This window comes from Schistocerca gregaria, chromosome 5, assembly GCF_023897955.1.
Source record: "Schistocerca gregaria isolate iqSchGreg1 chromosome 5, iqSchGreg1.2, whole genome shotgun sequence".
Lineage (NCBI taxonomy): Eukaryota > Metazoa > Arthropoda > Insecta > Orthoptera > Acrididae > Schistocerca > Schistocerca gregaria.
This window is the reverse complement of record NC_064924.1, coordinates 471,399,158-471,415,380: the sequence shown is the minus strand read 5'-3', so window position 1 is coordinate 471,415,380 and position 16,223 is coordinate 471,399,158. Positions and strand designations below refer to the sequence as shown.

Sequence of the window (16,223 nt, the reverse complement as noted above, 5' to 3'; positions counted from 1 at the left end):
GATGCTGAGTCGCGATAGACACAACAAAAGATTCACACAATTATAGCTTTTGGCCATTAAGGCCTTTGTCACCAATAGACACACACACACTCATGCAAATGCAACATGCACACACGTCTGCGGCCTCAGACAACTGAAACCACACTGCAAGCATTAGCACCAGTGCATGATGGGGTGGTGACTGGGTGGGGGTCAGGAGGAGACTGGGGTGGGGAGAGAGGGGGGGAGATAGTATGGTGGGGGTGGCTGACAATAAAGCGCTGCAGTTTAGACATAGGGGAGAAGATGGGGGAGGGGGGGGGGCTAAGTAGCGGAAAGGAGAGAAATAAAAATAAATTAAATGACTGGGTATGGCGGTGAAATGACAGCTGTGTAGTGCTGGAATGGAAGCAGGGAGGGGGGCTGGATGGATGAGGACAGTGACTAATAAAGTGTGAGGCCAGGAGGGTTATGGGAACATAGGCTGTATTGCAGGGAAAGTTCCCACCTGTGCAATTCAGAAAAGCTGGTGTTGGTGGGAAGGATCCATATAGCACAGGCTGTGAAATAGTCATTGAAATGAGGGATATCATGTTTGGCAACGTGTTCAGCAACAGGGTGGTCCACTTGTTTCTTGGCCACAGTTTTTCAGTGGCCATTCGTATGGACAGACAGCTTGTTGGTTGTCATGCCTATATAGAATGCAGCATAGCCATTGCAGCTTAGCTTGTAAATCACATAGCTGGTTTCACAGTTAGCCCTGCCTTTGATGGGATAGGTGATGTTAGTGACCGGACTGGAGTGGGTGGTGGTAGATGGATGTATGGGACAGGCCTTGCATCTAGGTCTATTACAGGGGTATGAGCCATGGGGTAAGGGATTGGGAGCAGGGGTTGTGTAAGGATGGATGAGTATGTTCTGTAGGTTTGGTGGATGGCATAATACCACGGTAGGAGGGTCAGAAAGATAGTGGGCAGGACATCTCTCATTTCAGGGCAGGACGAGAGGTAATCAAAACCCTGGTGGAGAATGTAATTCAGTTGCTCCAGGCCCTTATGGTACTGAGTTATAAGGGGAATGCTCCTCTGTGGCTGGACTGTGGGGCATTGGGAGGTTGTGGGGGACTGGAAGGATAAGGCATGGGAGATTTGTTTTTGTACAAGGTTGTGAGGGTAGTTACAGTTAGTGAAGGCTTCAGTGAGACCCTCGGTATATTTTGAGAAGGACTGCCCATCACTGCAGATGTGATGAACATGGGTGGATAGGCTGTACAGAAGGGACTTCTTGGTATGGAATGGGTGGCAGCTGTCGAAGTGGAGGTATTGCTGGTGGTTGGTAGGTTTGATATGGACAAAGGCACTGATGTAGCCATCTCTGCAGTGGAGGTGAACAGCTAGGAAGGCAGCTTGTTGGGTTGAGTAGAACCAGGTGAAGCAAATGGCTTAGTTTGTGAAGTTGTTGAAGTTCTGCAAGAATGAGGATAGTGTGTCCTCACTTCAATCCAGATAGCAAAGATGTCATTGATGAATCTGAACCAGATGAGGGGTTTAGGATTCTGGGTTTTTAGGAAGGATTCCTCTAGATGGCTCATGAATAGCTTGGCATAGGATGGTTCCATGCAGGTCCCCATGGCTGTACCCCAGATTTGTTTTTAGGTGATGCCTTCAAAGGAGAAGTAATTGTGGGTGAGGATATAGTTGGTTATGGCAACTAAGAAGGAGGTTGTTGGCTTGGAATCCATAGGTTGTTTGCGTGAGTATGTGTGTGCGTGTGTATATGTGTGTTTACTGCTGACAAAGGCCTTAATGGACAAAAGCTATAATAGTGTGAATCTCTTTGTTGTGCCTATCGTGACTCAGCATCTCCACTATATTGTGAGTAGCAACTTTTTTTCTCTAATATTGAAAATAATTATCATGATTACAGAAACTAAATAAAAGGATTAACTACAAATAATATCCATTTTTAATAGTAAAAAGACATCTGCTTTAATTAGTTTTACTGGAAAATGAGACATAACTGAACCATTCTGTAGCCAGAATACACCTTTAAGATGTAGCTTTTAAATGTATCATAAAAAATGAGATGTAACATAATCCAATCAGCAAAGAACAACCATCATCTCTAAAACATGAAATATCGATCATTTAACTTTCCATTCCTCCATTCACAAATGGAATGGGAGGACCCCTTAGTACATGGTACAATGGAAAATAAACTCTGCCATTCCCTTTGCAGAGTGTAGCTATACATGCAGAACAGATATACAGAAATGTTTCTTCATTGACTTGAAAGAACTTCCTATAATTGCCTTTTTGTTATTCTTCCATTTGATTTACTTATTTATTTTGAATCTCAGATGCAAATCTGGAAGGAAATGCTACATGAGTACTGAGTAAAATGGTAGTGTTTTAATGGAAATAGACACATTTTTGAAAGAAGCAGAATTTAAATGTGCTCCTGTCCTTGAGTTTTTTTCCTCCCTTTGTTTCTTATCTTTTCACTATATCACTTAAGACAAATGACAGTGTGGTTGCATCAATCAGATATTGCATCACAACAAATGAGTAATTTTCTCTTTGTAGTGTAAAAGGATTATCTTTGGTGATGTCAGCATAATGGCTCATGTTTGCTATCTTATATATGTTCATTGGAGTGTGTGCTTGTGAGACAGAAATAAATAGTTTTTTGCATTAACTCTCCATATTTTTCTGCAACAAATACATATATGGTGAGTTCCCAAAGAGGTGACACTGAAAAGGAAGATAAATCCTGGAGGTTATGTGTTGACTGCAGAACACTCAGTGTGTGGACAGTGATGAACCTAAGCAATACCATTAGTGATGTGATAATATTTTTTGTCAATTTATTAAAAGGGTATATTTGCTATTCACCATATATTGGCAATGTTGAGTCACAGATAGGCACAACAAAAAAAACTGCTAAACAAGTAGGCTTTCAGCTAAAAAGCCTTCTTCTGAATTAGACAACACACACACACACACACACACACACACACACACACACACACACACACACACACACACACACACTTTCACACAAATGCAACACTCACACTTTCACACACATGACTACTGTCTCCGGCTGCTGAGGCCTGACTGTGAGCAACTGCACATCAAGAGGGTTATCGGAACCTAAGATATATTACAGGGAAAGAACCCATCTGTGGAGCTGAGAAAAGCTGGTGCCAGTAGAAAGGATCCAGATGGCATAGGCTGTGAAGCGATCATTTAAATGAAGAACATCATATTGGACCATGTGCTCAGTAACTGGGTGGTCCACTTGTTTCCTGGCCACAGGTTGTTAGTGGCCATTCATACAGGTGCACAGCTTGTTGGTTGACACGCCCATGTAAGACACAGCTCAGTGGTTTCAGCTTAGTTTGTAGGTCACATGACTGATTTCGGAGATAGCTCTGCTTTCAATGGGATACATGATGCTTGTGACCAGACTGTAGTATGTAGTGGAGGAAGGATGCATGGGTCAGGTCTATTATAGGAATATTAGCCATGAGGCAAGGGAGCAGCGGTTGTGTGGGGATGGGCAAGGATGTTGTGTAGGTTCAGTGGGTGGTAGAATTTCATTAAGGGAGGTGGAAGGATGGTGGGTAGGAATTCCTCTTTTCAGGGTATGACAAAAGGTTGTCAAATATTTACTGTCACAGATTGCATGAAACCATATTCTCACATTTCCATGGCACTAGCGGATATTTAAAAAAAAGAAAAAAAAAATAGTGACCACATCCTTAAGACTTTTCAAATACCTTTTACAGCATTCTGTCTCAGGTTTGCTGCATAGACTTGGCAGAGGCTCATGCAGAAAGTGCTATGGAAGTTGTCATTTCTGTTTTGTTATGTGGATGTCTTTTTTAATATTCTCTGCTTCAGTAGATCAGTACACAGAACACCTGTAGTAGCTTTTCCACTGGTTGCAAAATTACGACATCTTTATTAATAAAACAAAGTGTGCCTTGTTGTGAAGTTTGTTTCCTGGGATACCCGATTTCAGTGGCAGGGTTAGCACTACTACTTGAATGTGTCAAAGCTGTACAGCAAATGCTGCTTCACAGTATGTACAAAGCCGTTCACAGACTTCTTGGCATGCTAGATTATTATAGATGCCATCTGCCTGGACTAGAAGTAACCCATGAACCACTCACAACATTGCTCAGAATACTACAGGCAATGAACAGATTCCATGGTTTTCTGAGGCCAAAACAGCATTTAGTACATCAAGGAACTTCTTTCACAAAAACTGATGACAGGACAACCAAACATGGACATTCTTGAGACTGTTATGGCACATGCAAGCCAGACAGCTGTAGTCACAGCATTGCAACAAAAGGCAGACTGGAATCAGCAATCGCTTGCCTTCTTCTCTAAGAATTTGATGCAATAACAACAAAAACGGAGCACCATTGACTGTGAACTGCTTGCATTGTGCCTGACAGTCCGACATTTTCACACTGCTGTAGAGGGGTGACATTTTATAATCTCCATGGACCACAAGACGCTGGTTGCTATTTTCCAACAAAGCTTAGAGCTTAAATCATTGTGTTAGTACAGGCACATTGAATATATAACTCAGTTTACAACAGATGTGCAGTACATAGCAAGAAAGGTGAATGTGGTCACAGATTGTCTGTCAAGGAATTGTGCTACTCTATGAGCTATTCATTGAGATCCTTTCCTACAGTCTTCTCCAGAAAGAACACATGGAATTACAACTCAAATGAGTACTTTTTCCAAGGGTTTCAGAAGGAATTTGGTGCGACATGGCAAGAGGTCAGCAATGGCCCTATATTCCAGAACCCTATTGCTGGTATGATTTCAAAGAACTGTACAATATAATGCACCCAGGCACGCAAGCTAAAGCTAAGATGTTCATTGCCAAAGTGGTGAGGCCCTGATTGTAAAGAGGTTGTTGGGAATGGGCACACACATATTTAGCATGTGAGGGGAAACAAGATTGGAAAACATATGTTTGCACCAATTGTTCAATTTCCAACAACTGCAAGCAAGTTTTCTCATCTCCATGTGCACATTGTTGGCCCACTGCAGATCTCTATAGGACTACAGTATTTATTAACAATCATTGATAATTTTACAATGTGGCTGCAAGTCGCAATAATTGGTGATGTATTAGCAAAGTCAGTGCCAAAGGAAATGGTGCACACTTGGTTCTCAAAGTCTGGCCTACTACATGATATTACCACAGATTGTTGAAAGCAATTTATGAACCAACTATTCAATGAGCTCATGTATTATCTGACTGCGACCATCTGCACATGATAAGCTACCATCCCACCAGTAAAGGCAAGGAGAACATTTCCATCACACACTCAGGATGTCACTAAAGTGTATCAGTGTCTTATTGGGATCGTGCATGGCAATAAAGGAGGATATTCAGTGTTCTCCAGCACAATCAGTTTTTGGCAAGCAGTTGCAGATTGCAGAGGAATTAACTTTCAAGACTCCACACAGCAAATGGAACCACAGTTTTGTATGCAATTTGCGCAACAGCTCAGTGCAGCTTCGAGGTGATGCAGTTTTTCCCCATTTATTTTGCCATATGTTGGTCCTTACAAAGTGATAGAACAGAGAAGCCATACCTTCAAAATCAATAAAGATGAGAGACAATAAATGGTTTTCATCGAGAGGTTCAAACCAGCCATGTGCGGAAGAGGGTAACCTTCTTACACAGCTCAAGACTTCATTTTCTGAGGAGGAAGCTCACAAACCAAGAGACAGGTCCACAGTGCAGGTGACAGCAGGCATGGAACCCAACACTTCAGCCACTGGACAGAGCAACCTACATCTGCACCCATTGTTTGCATGAGGACTAGCCGTCAAGTATCATGGAAGTTCCCTCACATACTGGTTGCACCTGACTTTTTAAAAAACAAGGGGAGTGGCTGATGTGATGACATCATCCGGCTGGTGCACCACAACAAGTGAATAGTATTCTCTTTGGAGTGTAAAAGGATCATCTTTGCTGCTGTCAGCATAGTAACTCATATTTTTTTCTGTTATGTTTATTCTTTGGAGATATTTGAGGTAACCCTTCATATTCTTTCTTAACAGATACATATATGGTGAGTTCCCAAAGTGCTAAGGGTCACTTTATATGACCACAGCTAATTCCTTCTTCCCATTCTTTCCCAGATGAGTCTGGTACAGCTGATCAGGGCTGCAGAACCATATATAAGATTACAAAAGAAGGCCTTTCTCAAAGATTTTTTCTCCACCTGATTGTAACAGTAAGTGGCTCTAAGTTCAGCATATCATGCAGTTTGAGAAGAAAATATTACATTTGTACTGACCATACATCCAGACCACTAAGAAATGAGGCTGCTAAAATATAGGTATGTCTAATCTATTTAACATAAGTCTAAATTAATTTTACACAAAAATTTACTACAAACTTGCCTCTATTTTTTGATACGTCAGATGTAATGTTGGTAACACTTAGAATGGGATCTTTATTTGACAGTAGTATGCTATCTAGTTGCTGCACAAATTGTTTAAAATCAAAAATGCTTTCATTTTGTTGGGACCAATTTATTGATAGTCCCTTGAGACCCATTTTTTGTCTTGCTGAGCAAGTGTTGTCTCCTCCATCACAGGATAGGCATACAAACAGCAACTCTGGATAACAGTGGGAGGCAACATCAATGTTATTAAGAATTTGTGCTGATATGTTCCCTGCTTCAGTTAACCTTGAACTTTCTGTCTGATCCTGGAAAAGTATGAATGATTATTGATTATGAAAAAATATTGTCATCATCAAATAATTATGCAAAACATGTTGCAAAATCAAGAGAATATAATTAATTTGCTCTTTTTTTAATTAAAAAAGGCCAATAATTCTGGTGCTCTAAAGTGCTGACAAATTGATAGAAATTGTGACATAATAGTGTATTACTAGTAACTGGACCACTTCTGAAGAACGAATTCATTTCATGTGAAGTGTATCTTCACAACAAATACCTTACATGAAAGTAAGGTCTCTAAAAACAGCAATGCATGGTCAATAAAAGCCAGTAATATTAATTTAAATATCCACTTACCAGTGGTAACAAAAATATGGCTGACAAGGTCCCTTTGCTGCTCACTAGTTTCAGGAGAGACATGGCACCATTTGGCGTAGTAGCCTTGGTGGATGACTCTAATACTATATCTGAATTGTAATACTTTTTAAATAAATTAAGTCTTCGGGTTACATAGTTGTTCCCTTTCTCTGTCTGATGAGCAATGACGATTTTCTTTGCTCCGTGTTTTACAAGCCATTCTGTCAGGCTGAGCCATTCTTCATTTTTGCCACCTACAATTGACACAATACTTGCTGTAACAAACTTTCATTTCTTATGTGTATAGACAAATTTATTTAGTGGCCACTCACCTATTATTAAGTAAGAACTATCAGATTCACAGTTAAATCTAACCTCCAAATTGTTGTTTACTACTGCTAGAGATTTTTTTTGTGGAGAATCTGATTTCAGGAGCACCTTTTGATAACTGTTCTTTGCAAACAGGTATCTGGAAAGAGTTTCCATACAAGAAGTTAACAAATATAAAATAATACCTAAGTTTATTGTCACAATAGAAGATTCACTCATGAAAACTAAAAACAAATATGAGGCAGAATTGTCACCAAATACTTTCAGGAGGTGAAATGTATAGTACTGCCAACACTTGTATCTGAGTCAACCTGGGATCTAAATGAACTGCCCTTCCTCTTTAACATTTAGCAACAATCCCTCTCTCTTCCTGAGGAAGGAAAAAAATATTCCCAAAGCTAAGACAGTGTATTAAAGTTTATGTGCAGTTCTTGGCAATACTATAGCATTTCACATCATGAAGATGAGTACTTACCAGATATTGTGTCTCATAAGTTTTTTATAAGTAAGTTTACACATTATACTTCAGCATTATCATTATCATTATAAAGAAGGGCAAAACGCCAAATTTTGGACAGATCACTGCTTACCAAATAGGGGAGGTGCAAAATATTTAACACAGAAAATTGGTTACCTTTATAGAAAGATCTGGTTTGAAACTAACAAACATAGCCACAGCCCAAACAAATCATGTAGTGACACATAAACCAAGTGTTTTTTTACCTTACATTAAAGGGCATCCTTTGGAACAAAGTGATAGGTGTTTCACCAATAAACATCTTGTTAATGGATTTTCATTCATTTTAGGACTTAATGGTGATAAAATTAATCTCGCTTCCCTTGATTATGAACGGTATGTTTTGCTAAAATTGAACTGCCTAGTTTACTTCTCCCCAAAGGCTATAGCCTTCTTAAGTTTTGTACTACAGTTTAGCTAACACTCCAACACTGGTCAAAACCTCCTCATACCCTCCATTGGCCTTCAAATATTTTTTTTCTTCTTTAATTGGCAGGGTTGATAACATCTTTATACATGCTTCCCTAGTTAGTGTTTCATACAAATGAAGCACACCAGCACAAATTGCTGAAACTGAATAAGAATGATTTTAAAATATAGACATGTGTCTGTTCTACCACTAATCAGCATCATTTATGCTTAAAACTCAGTATCTGCCTAAAATTAAATAAAATGACCATATGGTTTTATTGGTCAAGAGATCCCATCTAGGGTTACTGGCTCGCTGGTGCAAGTCTTTCTATTTGCTGCCACTTTAGTGACTTGCATGTCAATTATGATGAGATCAATTGATGAGACCAACACAAACACCCAGTCCCAAAGTGAATAAGATTTTCAACCCAGCCAGGAATCTAACTCAGGACCTCACAATCAGCAATGTTAACCATAGACCATGCACTGCATAAAATAAATGTTTTAAGGTTAACATATCTGTAAACTGCAGAAGCACAAGTCACTGTAAAATAGTACTGTGTAACAGACAATTATGACCAGCAGGATCGTAGCAGCCATATGTGGTTTATATACAGCAAAAAACTAAAGGGTTACTTGAAAAAATACCTTTTAGTACAAACAGTTCTTGTAGTCATACTTCCCAAAACAGAAAGTGCTATTCTGTCATAATATCTTTGCTTATTTGTCACCAAAGTGCAGATGTGAAGTCTCAGTGTGGCGACTGAAACACACCGGAATAGAACAGTATGCACACTTGGCAAGGACAACATTTGGAGATGCTGAATCATTTTCCATGTATCTTCACTGCAGTAGCCCAGTGTCAAAAGACAAAGTGATCACAATATTGAAATATTTGCCATAAATTGTTCCTTTCTGTCATCATTCCATCACTTTATTGAAACTTCATATTTGCACTTTGATGATGAAAAAGGGAAGAATATATACACAGTAACTTATACTTTGAGAAATATGACTCTGGAAGTACTGCATACATCCACAAACTGTGAACATTGCCATTTTTTGGCAGCCTGTATATATCAATGATACAGAAAGACATAATATGGTCCAACAACATTCGAGGGGTATCAGTTGAAAAGGCAGATTAACATATGGTTCCTGAAGAGGGGCACTGGAATGTTAGGTTTGTTATTAGGGTAGAAGATTCGAGAGTTTGAAAAGAGAAATGGATAGTTTTGAGATAGATATAGAGGGAATTAATGAATAAGATTGCTGGTCAAGCAATTACAGGTTAATGAACACAGTGTCAGAAGGGGTAGTGCAGAAGTAGATCTAAAGATAAACAAGAATTTAAGAGTGTGATTAGCTACTGTTAATAGCATACTGAACATGTTAGACACAAAAACAAAATCCACTACAGCAGTAAAAGAGTATAGGCCTATTAAAGTGGTGGATGAATAAGACATTAAAGGAAAATACTGATGTGACAAAGGTTTATGACAATCTGCTCAGTAGACTGTTGATCCACATTTGAAATTAAATACAGTGGAAATTTTGCAGGGCATGTGTGATACAACCAGCCACAATAGCTGTCAAAACTTGGTAAAAAATTCCCTGAGAATTCCACATGTGAGGAGAAAGATGGTGTCAAGAAGTCAGCTGGCATATGACAATTTATGCAGCACATTAATCACAGATTAGCATGTACATTCCACTACTAAGAATTTAACAATGGCAACATATTTCAGTACACTTCCATCATCAATCCTGGCGCCATAGACACTATACATATTATATGAGCACACAAACAATGTATACATTTCTTGCAAACAGACAATTAATCATTGAACATTACTGCAGACAATTTGGATCTCTTCATGCTTAACATGTTTTCCAACAACAATGGCATCTTCCAGGTAGATAACTGTTCTCATGACCTGGCCAGAAACATCCTACAATGGCTTAGGAGCATGATTGAGTAATGATGCCTTTGGGTGTGTGCACAACCTGTTAAATGGCTTATCTGCACAATGGTCTGGTTGTACACAACTGCATTGAGCCCTATACTAGTTCAATAAATAATATGCCAGCCTGTAAAGAGTCATTCAATAATTTAAAGCACATTTGACTACAAAAACATCAAGTAATCTGGTCATGGTATATCTCCACAATGATGAATCCAAACACAAGTCCAAATCCCACTTCAGTTTTATTTCTGTTAGAAGAGATTCCCTCAACTGGTGATCACATAGAGGCAAATGTTAATTATTAACTCTTTAACTGCTCTGGATATGTTAACGCGCTTGCCTTTGTAACTGACCCTGAGTGCTCTGAATGTGTTTACGCACGCCACCAGTCCTTCCAACTGGTACTCTGAATGTGTCTACATATAGACACATTCACAGTACCAGGTAGAAGGACTGGTGGCATGCATAAACACGTTCAGAGTACACAGGGACAGATACAAAGACGTTCACGTTAACACGTCCAGAGCAGTAAAAGAGTTAATAAATGATTGTTTGTAAAGCAGTACTAGCAAACAATTCATACACATACAGTGTTCCAATTTTGCAGAAACATTCTATTGTTAATCAATTCCCCACAGTTATCAGGTTCACACAGTCTAATATGAATGTCATCAACATTTGTTCAAGCTAACTCAGTGAATAAAGCCATCGTCACAATAGCACACTGTTGCACCAAGCTTGAATAGGTCCAAATTGCCAACCAAATTATCACACCCTAACCCTAGCAGTTTATAGGTTAAACAGTTCTTACTCCCTCCATAGACACCAACAGAAAACCATGCCTGCTTGAGTCATCTCAGCATTTAAATCCTAGACCACGAACTGAAAGTAGTTGGTTTTTAAACAAAGTTTACATTAAATGCATAAGACTGATCTCTGTGCTACTTATGCATATCATTATTATACCCAGTTAGCAGATTAATTCTACACCCAGATGAAACTGTACTTTGTATACTACTTATCACACAAGGAATCATAACTGTATGGAACTAGTCAAATTTGCAGTTTAATTCTTTATGCACAAACGCTACCGCTGTAATCAATGGCAACTGCACAACATTATTTTACTAGAATTCTTACTGATACATTTGAACAATAAGGATAAATTATATAGCTGTTAAAGCAGAAGCTAAATCTTTGAATGTAATTATAGCAGACTCTTTGCCTTGATACAACCTTTATATTATGATATGTGTGTAAAGTGCACACAGTGTGACATCGGCAGTTTATTCCTTGGAACTTATGAAGTAACAGTTCCATTATTATTTGAGAGTTCAGTTATTTATCTGTTTACAGAGTTGAAAGTTTTACCTTGAATTTTGTGCTGCAATTACAAAAATAAATAATTACTGCTTCCTGGAGCTTATTACTTCATCTGTATGTCGAATAAGACAAAGCAAGATTGCTATAGCCTCTGACCCTTTTCATACCCTTTTAAATCTGATTCTTTTACTGTACCATCCAGCATCAAATTCTACTATTCTATTCCTTATTACATTGCTAGAATCATATTTGCACAAGAAATCTGTGTCCAATCTAACAATCATTGGCAGGTTTCAGATTATAATCAATTTATATTAAAACAATGACCATTGATCTCAAATCCCAACAAGATTTCTTTGTTGGTGGACTTGCTACAAGATCCTGTTGCTGCTCTAATCTTTACACTAGTTTCAGGCAGTCCCGTCAGTTCATTGCTTCTAATCTGCTGTCAGAAGGATTCAGACACAGTTGAAATAAATGAAAGTGAATCCAAAAATGGGATCTCTTCCATGTCTCCCACCTTAATACATTTATTCCCCAGTGTTCTATTTCTTTATCTTCTCTAAATAATTTGTTTAATCTATCCACAATATATTGTTCTCCTCCTAATTCTTCCAATTTTCTGGCTACTTTGAACCTTAATTCATCCCACTTCTCTGGTAGCAAAGCTTTCTGAATTTTAGCATAAGATATCCAATCATTAATTTTATACTCATTCTCGTCTTTTCCCAACCAGTTGTAATTAACATACCTGTTGCTGTTGTGGTTTTCAGTCTGAAGATTGGTTTGATACAGTTCTCCATGCTACTCTATCCCGTGCAAGCCTCTTCAGCTCTGAATAAATATTTCATACTACATCCCCCTTAATTTGGTTTCCCACTCTATCTTTCAGTACTAAATTGGTGGATAATGTCTCAGAACATCCTGTATCAACTGATACCCTCTTCTAGTCAGGTTGTCCCACAAATTTATTTTCTCCCCAATTATATTATATATTTATTTTCTCCCCATTATTTATGTGTTCTACGCATCTGATCTTCTTTGATAGCACATTTCAAATGCTTATATTCACTTATTATCTAAATTGTTTACCATCCATGTTTAACTTCCATACATGGCTACATTCTATACAAATACTGTCACAAAATACTTCCCAACACTTAAATCTATACCCATTGTTAACAAATTTCTCTTCTTCAGAAATACTTTCTTGCCCTTGCAGTCTACATTTTGTATCATTCTTTTTTGTCCATCATCAGTTATTTTGCTGCCCAGAAAGCAAGCTCATCTACTCCTTTGAGTTGACATCCCCATCCAGAATCAAATGGTCATCTTTCAGTTTCCTCACAGGGCAACCAATAATAGCACCACCCTCCTTACACCCACTCACTCCTGCTTCATTAACCAATTCATTATCTCATACAATTTCATGAACATCTGTTGGTTCATTCGTACACTCAACCAACATTTCACCACTTGTAACATCACTGCTACAAATATTAGGATTAACATCCACTCCACTTTGAATAGGCTCAATCTCATTACTTGCATAAATTTTCTCATTCCTAAATGGTTGTTGTTGTTGTTAATGTGGTCTTCAGTCCTGGTTTGATGCAGCTCTCCATGCTACTCTATCCTGTGCAAACGTCTTCATCTCTCAGTGCCTACTGCAACCTACATCCTTGTGAATCTGCTTGGTGTATTCAACTCTTGGTCTCCCTCTACTACTTTTACCCTCCACGCTGCCCTCCAATACTGTATTGGTGATCCCTTGATGTCTCAGAACATGTCCTACCAACCAATCCCTTCTTCTAGTCAAGTTGTGGCACAAACTCCTCTTCTCCTCAATCCTATTCAGTACCTCCTCATTAGTTATGTGATCTACCCATCTAATCTCCAGCATTCTTCTGTAGCTCCACAATTCAAAAGCTTCTATTCTCTTCCTGTCTAAACTATTTATCGTCCATGTTTCACTTCCATACGTCGCTACACTCCATACAAATACTTTCAGAAATGACTTCCTGACACTTAAATCTATACTCGATGTTATCAGATTTCTCTTCTTCAGAAACGCTTTCCTTGCCATTGCCAGTCTACATTTTATGTCCTTTCTACTTCGACCATCATCAGTTATTTTGCTCTCCAAATAGCAAAACTCCTTTACTACTTTAAGTGTCTCATTTCCTAATCTCAGCATCGCCCAACTTAATTCAACTACATTCCATTATCCTCGTTTTGCTTTTGTTGATGTTCACCTTATATCCTCCTTTCAAGACACTATCCATTCCATTCAACTGCTCGTCCAAGTCCTTTGCTTTCTCTGACAGAATTACAATGTCATCGGTGAACATTAAAGTTTTTATTTCTTCTCCATGGATTTTGATACCTACTCCAAATTTTTCTTTTGTTTCCCTTACTGCTTGCTCAATATACAGATTGAACAAAATCGGGGAGAGGCTACAACCCTGTCTCACTCCCTTCCCAACCACTGCTTCCCTTTAATGTCCCTCGACTCTTGTAACTGCCATCTGGTTTTTTACAAATTGTAAATAGCCTTTCGCTCTCTGTATTTTACCCCTGCCACCTTCAGAATTTGAAAGAGAATATTCCAATTAACATTGTCAAAAGCTTTCTCTAAGTCTACAAATGCTAGAAATGTAGGGTTGCCTTTTCTTAATCTAGCTTCTAAAATAAGTCATAGGGTCAGTATTGCCTCACGTGTTCCCATATTTCTACAGAATTCAAACTGATCTTCCCCAAGGTCGGCTTCTACCAGTTTTTCCATTCGTCTGTAAAGAATTTGCGTTAGTATTTTGCAGCCGTGACTTATTAAACTTATAGTTTGGCAATTTTCACATCTGTCTACACCTGCTTTCTTTAGGATTGGAATTATAATATTCTTCTTGAAGTCTGAGGGTATTTCGCCTATCTCATACATCTTGCTCACCAGATGGTAGAGTTTTGTCAGGAATGGCTCTCCCAAGGCCGTCAGTAGTTCTAATGGAATGTTGTCTACTCCTGGGGCTTTGTTTTGACTTAGAGGTCTTTCAGTGCTCTATCAAACTCTTCACGCAGTATCGTATCTCCCATTTCATGTTCATCTACGTCCTCTTCCATTTCTATAACATTGCCCTCAGGTACATCTCCCTTGTATAGACCCTATATATACTCCTTCCACCTTTCTGCTTTCCCTTATTTGGTTGGAACTGGGTTTCCATCTGAGCTCCTGATATTCATACAAGTTGTTCTCTCTTCTCCAAAGGTCTCTTTAATTTTCCTGTAGGCAGTATCTATCTTACCCCTAATGAGATAAGCCTCTACATCCTTACATTTGTCCTCCAGCCATGCCTGCTTAGCCGTTTTGCACTTCCTGTCGATCTCATTTTTGAGACGTTTGTATTCCTTTTTCCCTGATTCATTTACTACATTTTTATATTTTCTCCTTTCATCTATTAAATTCAGTATTTCTTCTGTCACCCAAGGATTTCTATCTGAAACCTGTCAGTATCTCCAGGCTTCTTCCATGTATACAACCTTCTTTTATGATTCTTGAACCAGGTGTTAGCTATGATTAAGTTGTGCTCTGTGCAAAATTCCACCAGGCAGCTTCCTCTTTCATTTCTTACCCCCAATCCATATTCACCTACTATGTTTCCTTCTCTCCCTTTTCCTACTACCGAATTCCAGTCACCCATGACTATTAAATTTTCGCCTCCCTTCACTATCTGAATAATTTCTTTTATTTCATCATACATTTCTTCAATTTCTTCGTCATCTGCAGAGCTAGTTGGCATATAGACTTGTACTATTGTCGTAGGCATGGGCTTAGTGTCTTACCTTGGCCACAACAATGCATTCGCTGTGATGTTTGTAGTAGCTTACCCGCATTCCTATTGTGTTATTCATTATTAAACCTACTCCTGCACTACCCCTATTTGGTTTTGTATTTATAACCCTGTATTCACCTGGCCAAAAGTCTTCGTTCCTCCTGCCACCGAACTTCACTAATTCCCACTATATCCAACTTTAACCTATCTATTTCCCTTTTTAAATTTTCTAATCTACCTGCCTGATTAAGGGATCTGACATTCCACGCTCCGATCCGTAGAACGCCAGTTTTCTTTCTCCCAGGAGACAGAAAACATTGCTAAATAATGCACTTGTATCTTCCTCTTCCTTACAACAGTCTTAAATGCTATTTATAATTTTGCCATCTGCATCTACATTGTCTATTGCTTTTTCCTCCAGAGCCATTAGTCTTGATGGGTATGATTCCAATGTTTCAAAATTTTTTATGGAGAATAAACTCATATTGCCTTCACCATTTATTGGCTGAGCCCCTTCATTTCTATTGAATGTTTCCTCAGCATGGAAACTGGATTGATCTTTAATCTGTTTTCATTCCACTGATTATCTTACTCTCTTTTATTCCAACTCCTATATTTCTTATGCTCCCCCCCCCCCCCCCCCAAGAAAAAAACTGTTATTTCCTATAATAGCATCCATATACTCATTTCATTTTGACTGTCTGTTCTTGAACTTAGCATTTGGTGCTCTCGTCTGCCTTTCCCTCTATCTATCTTCATCCCTTCTTTGCTCAAAACTG

General features: G+C 38.7%; 1 protein-coding gene across 1 annotated transcript in view; it reads right to left on the bottom strand.

The window, feature by feature from the left end:
* The window catches only part of LOC126272096 (fatty acid synthase-like), a 332,645-nt gene that overhangs the window by 45,454 nt on the left and 270,968 nt on the right, over nt 1-16,223 (bottom strand). The window contains exons 29-31 of the mRNA XM_049974674.1: nt 7,402-7,538; nt 7,070-7,323; nt 6,429-6,738 (exon numbers count right to left, since the gene is read on the bottom strand). Coding sequence (XP_049830631.1) covers nt 6,429-6,738; nt 7,070-7,323; nt 7,402-7,538 — 701 coding nt within the window. The remainder of the gene's footprint in view (nt 1-6,428; nt 6,739-7,069; nt 7,324-7,401; nt 7,539-16,223) is intronic.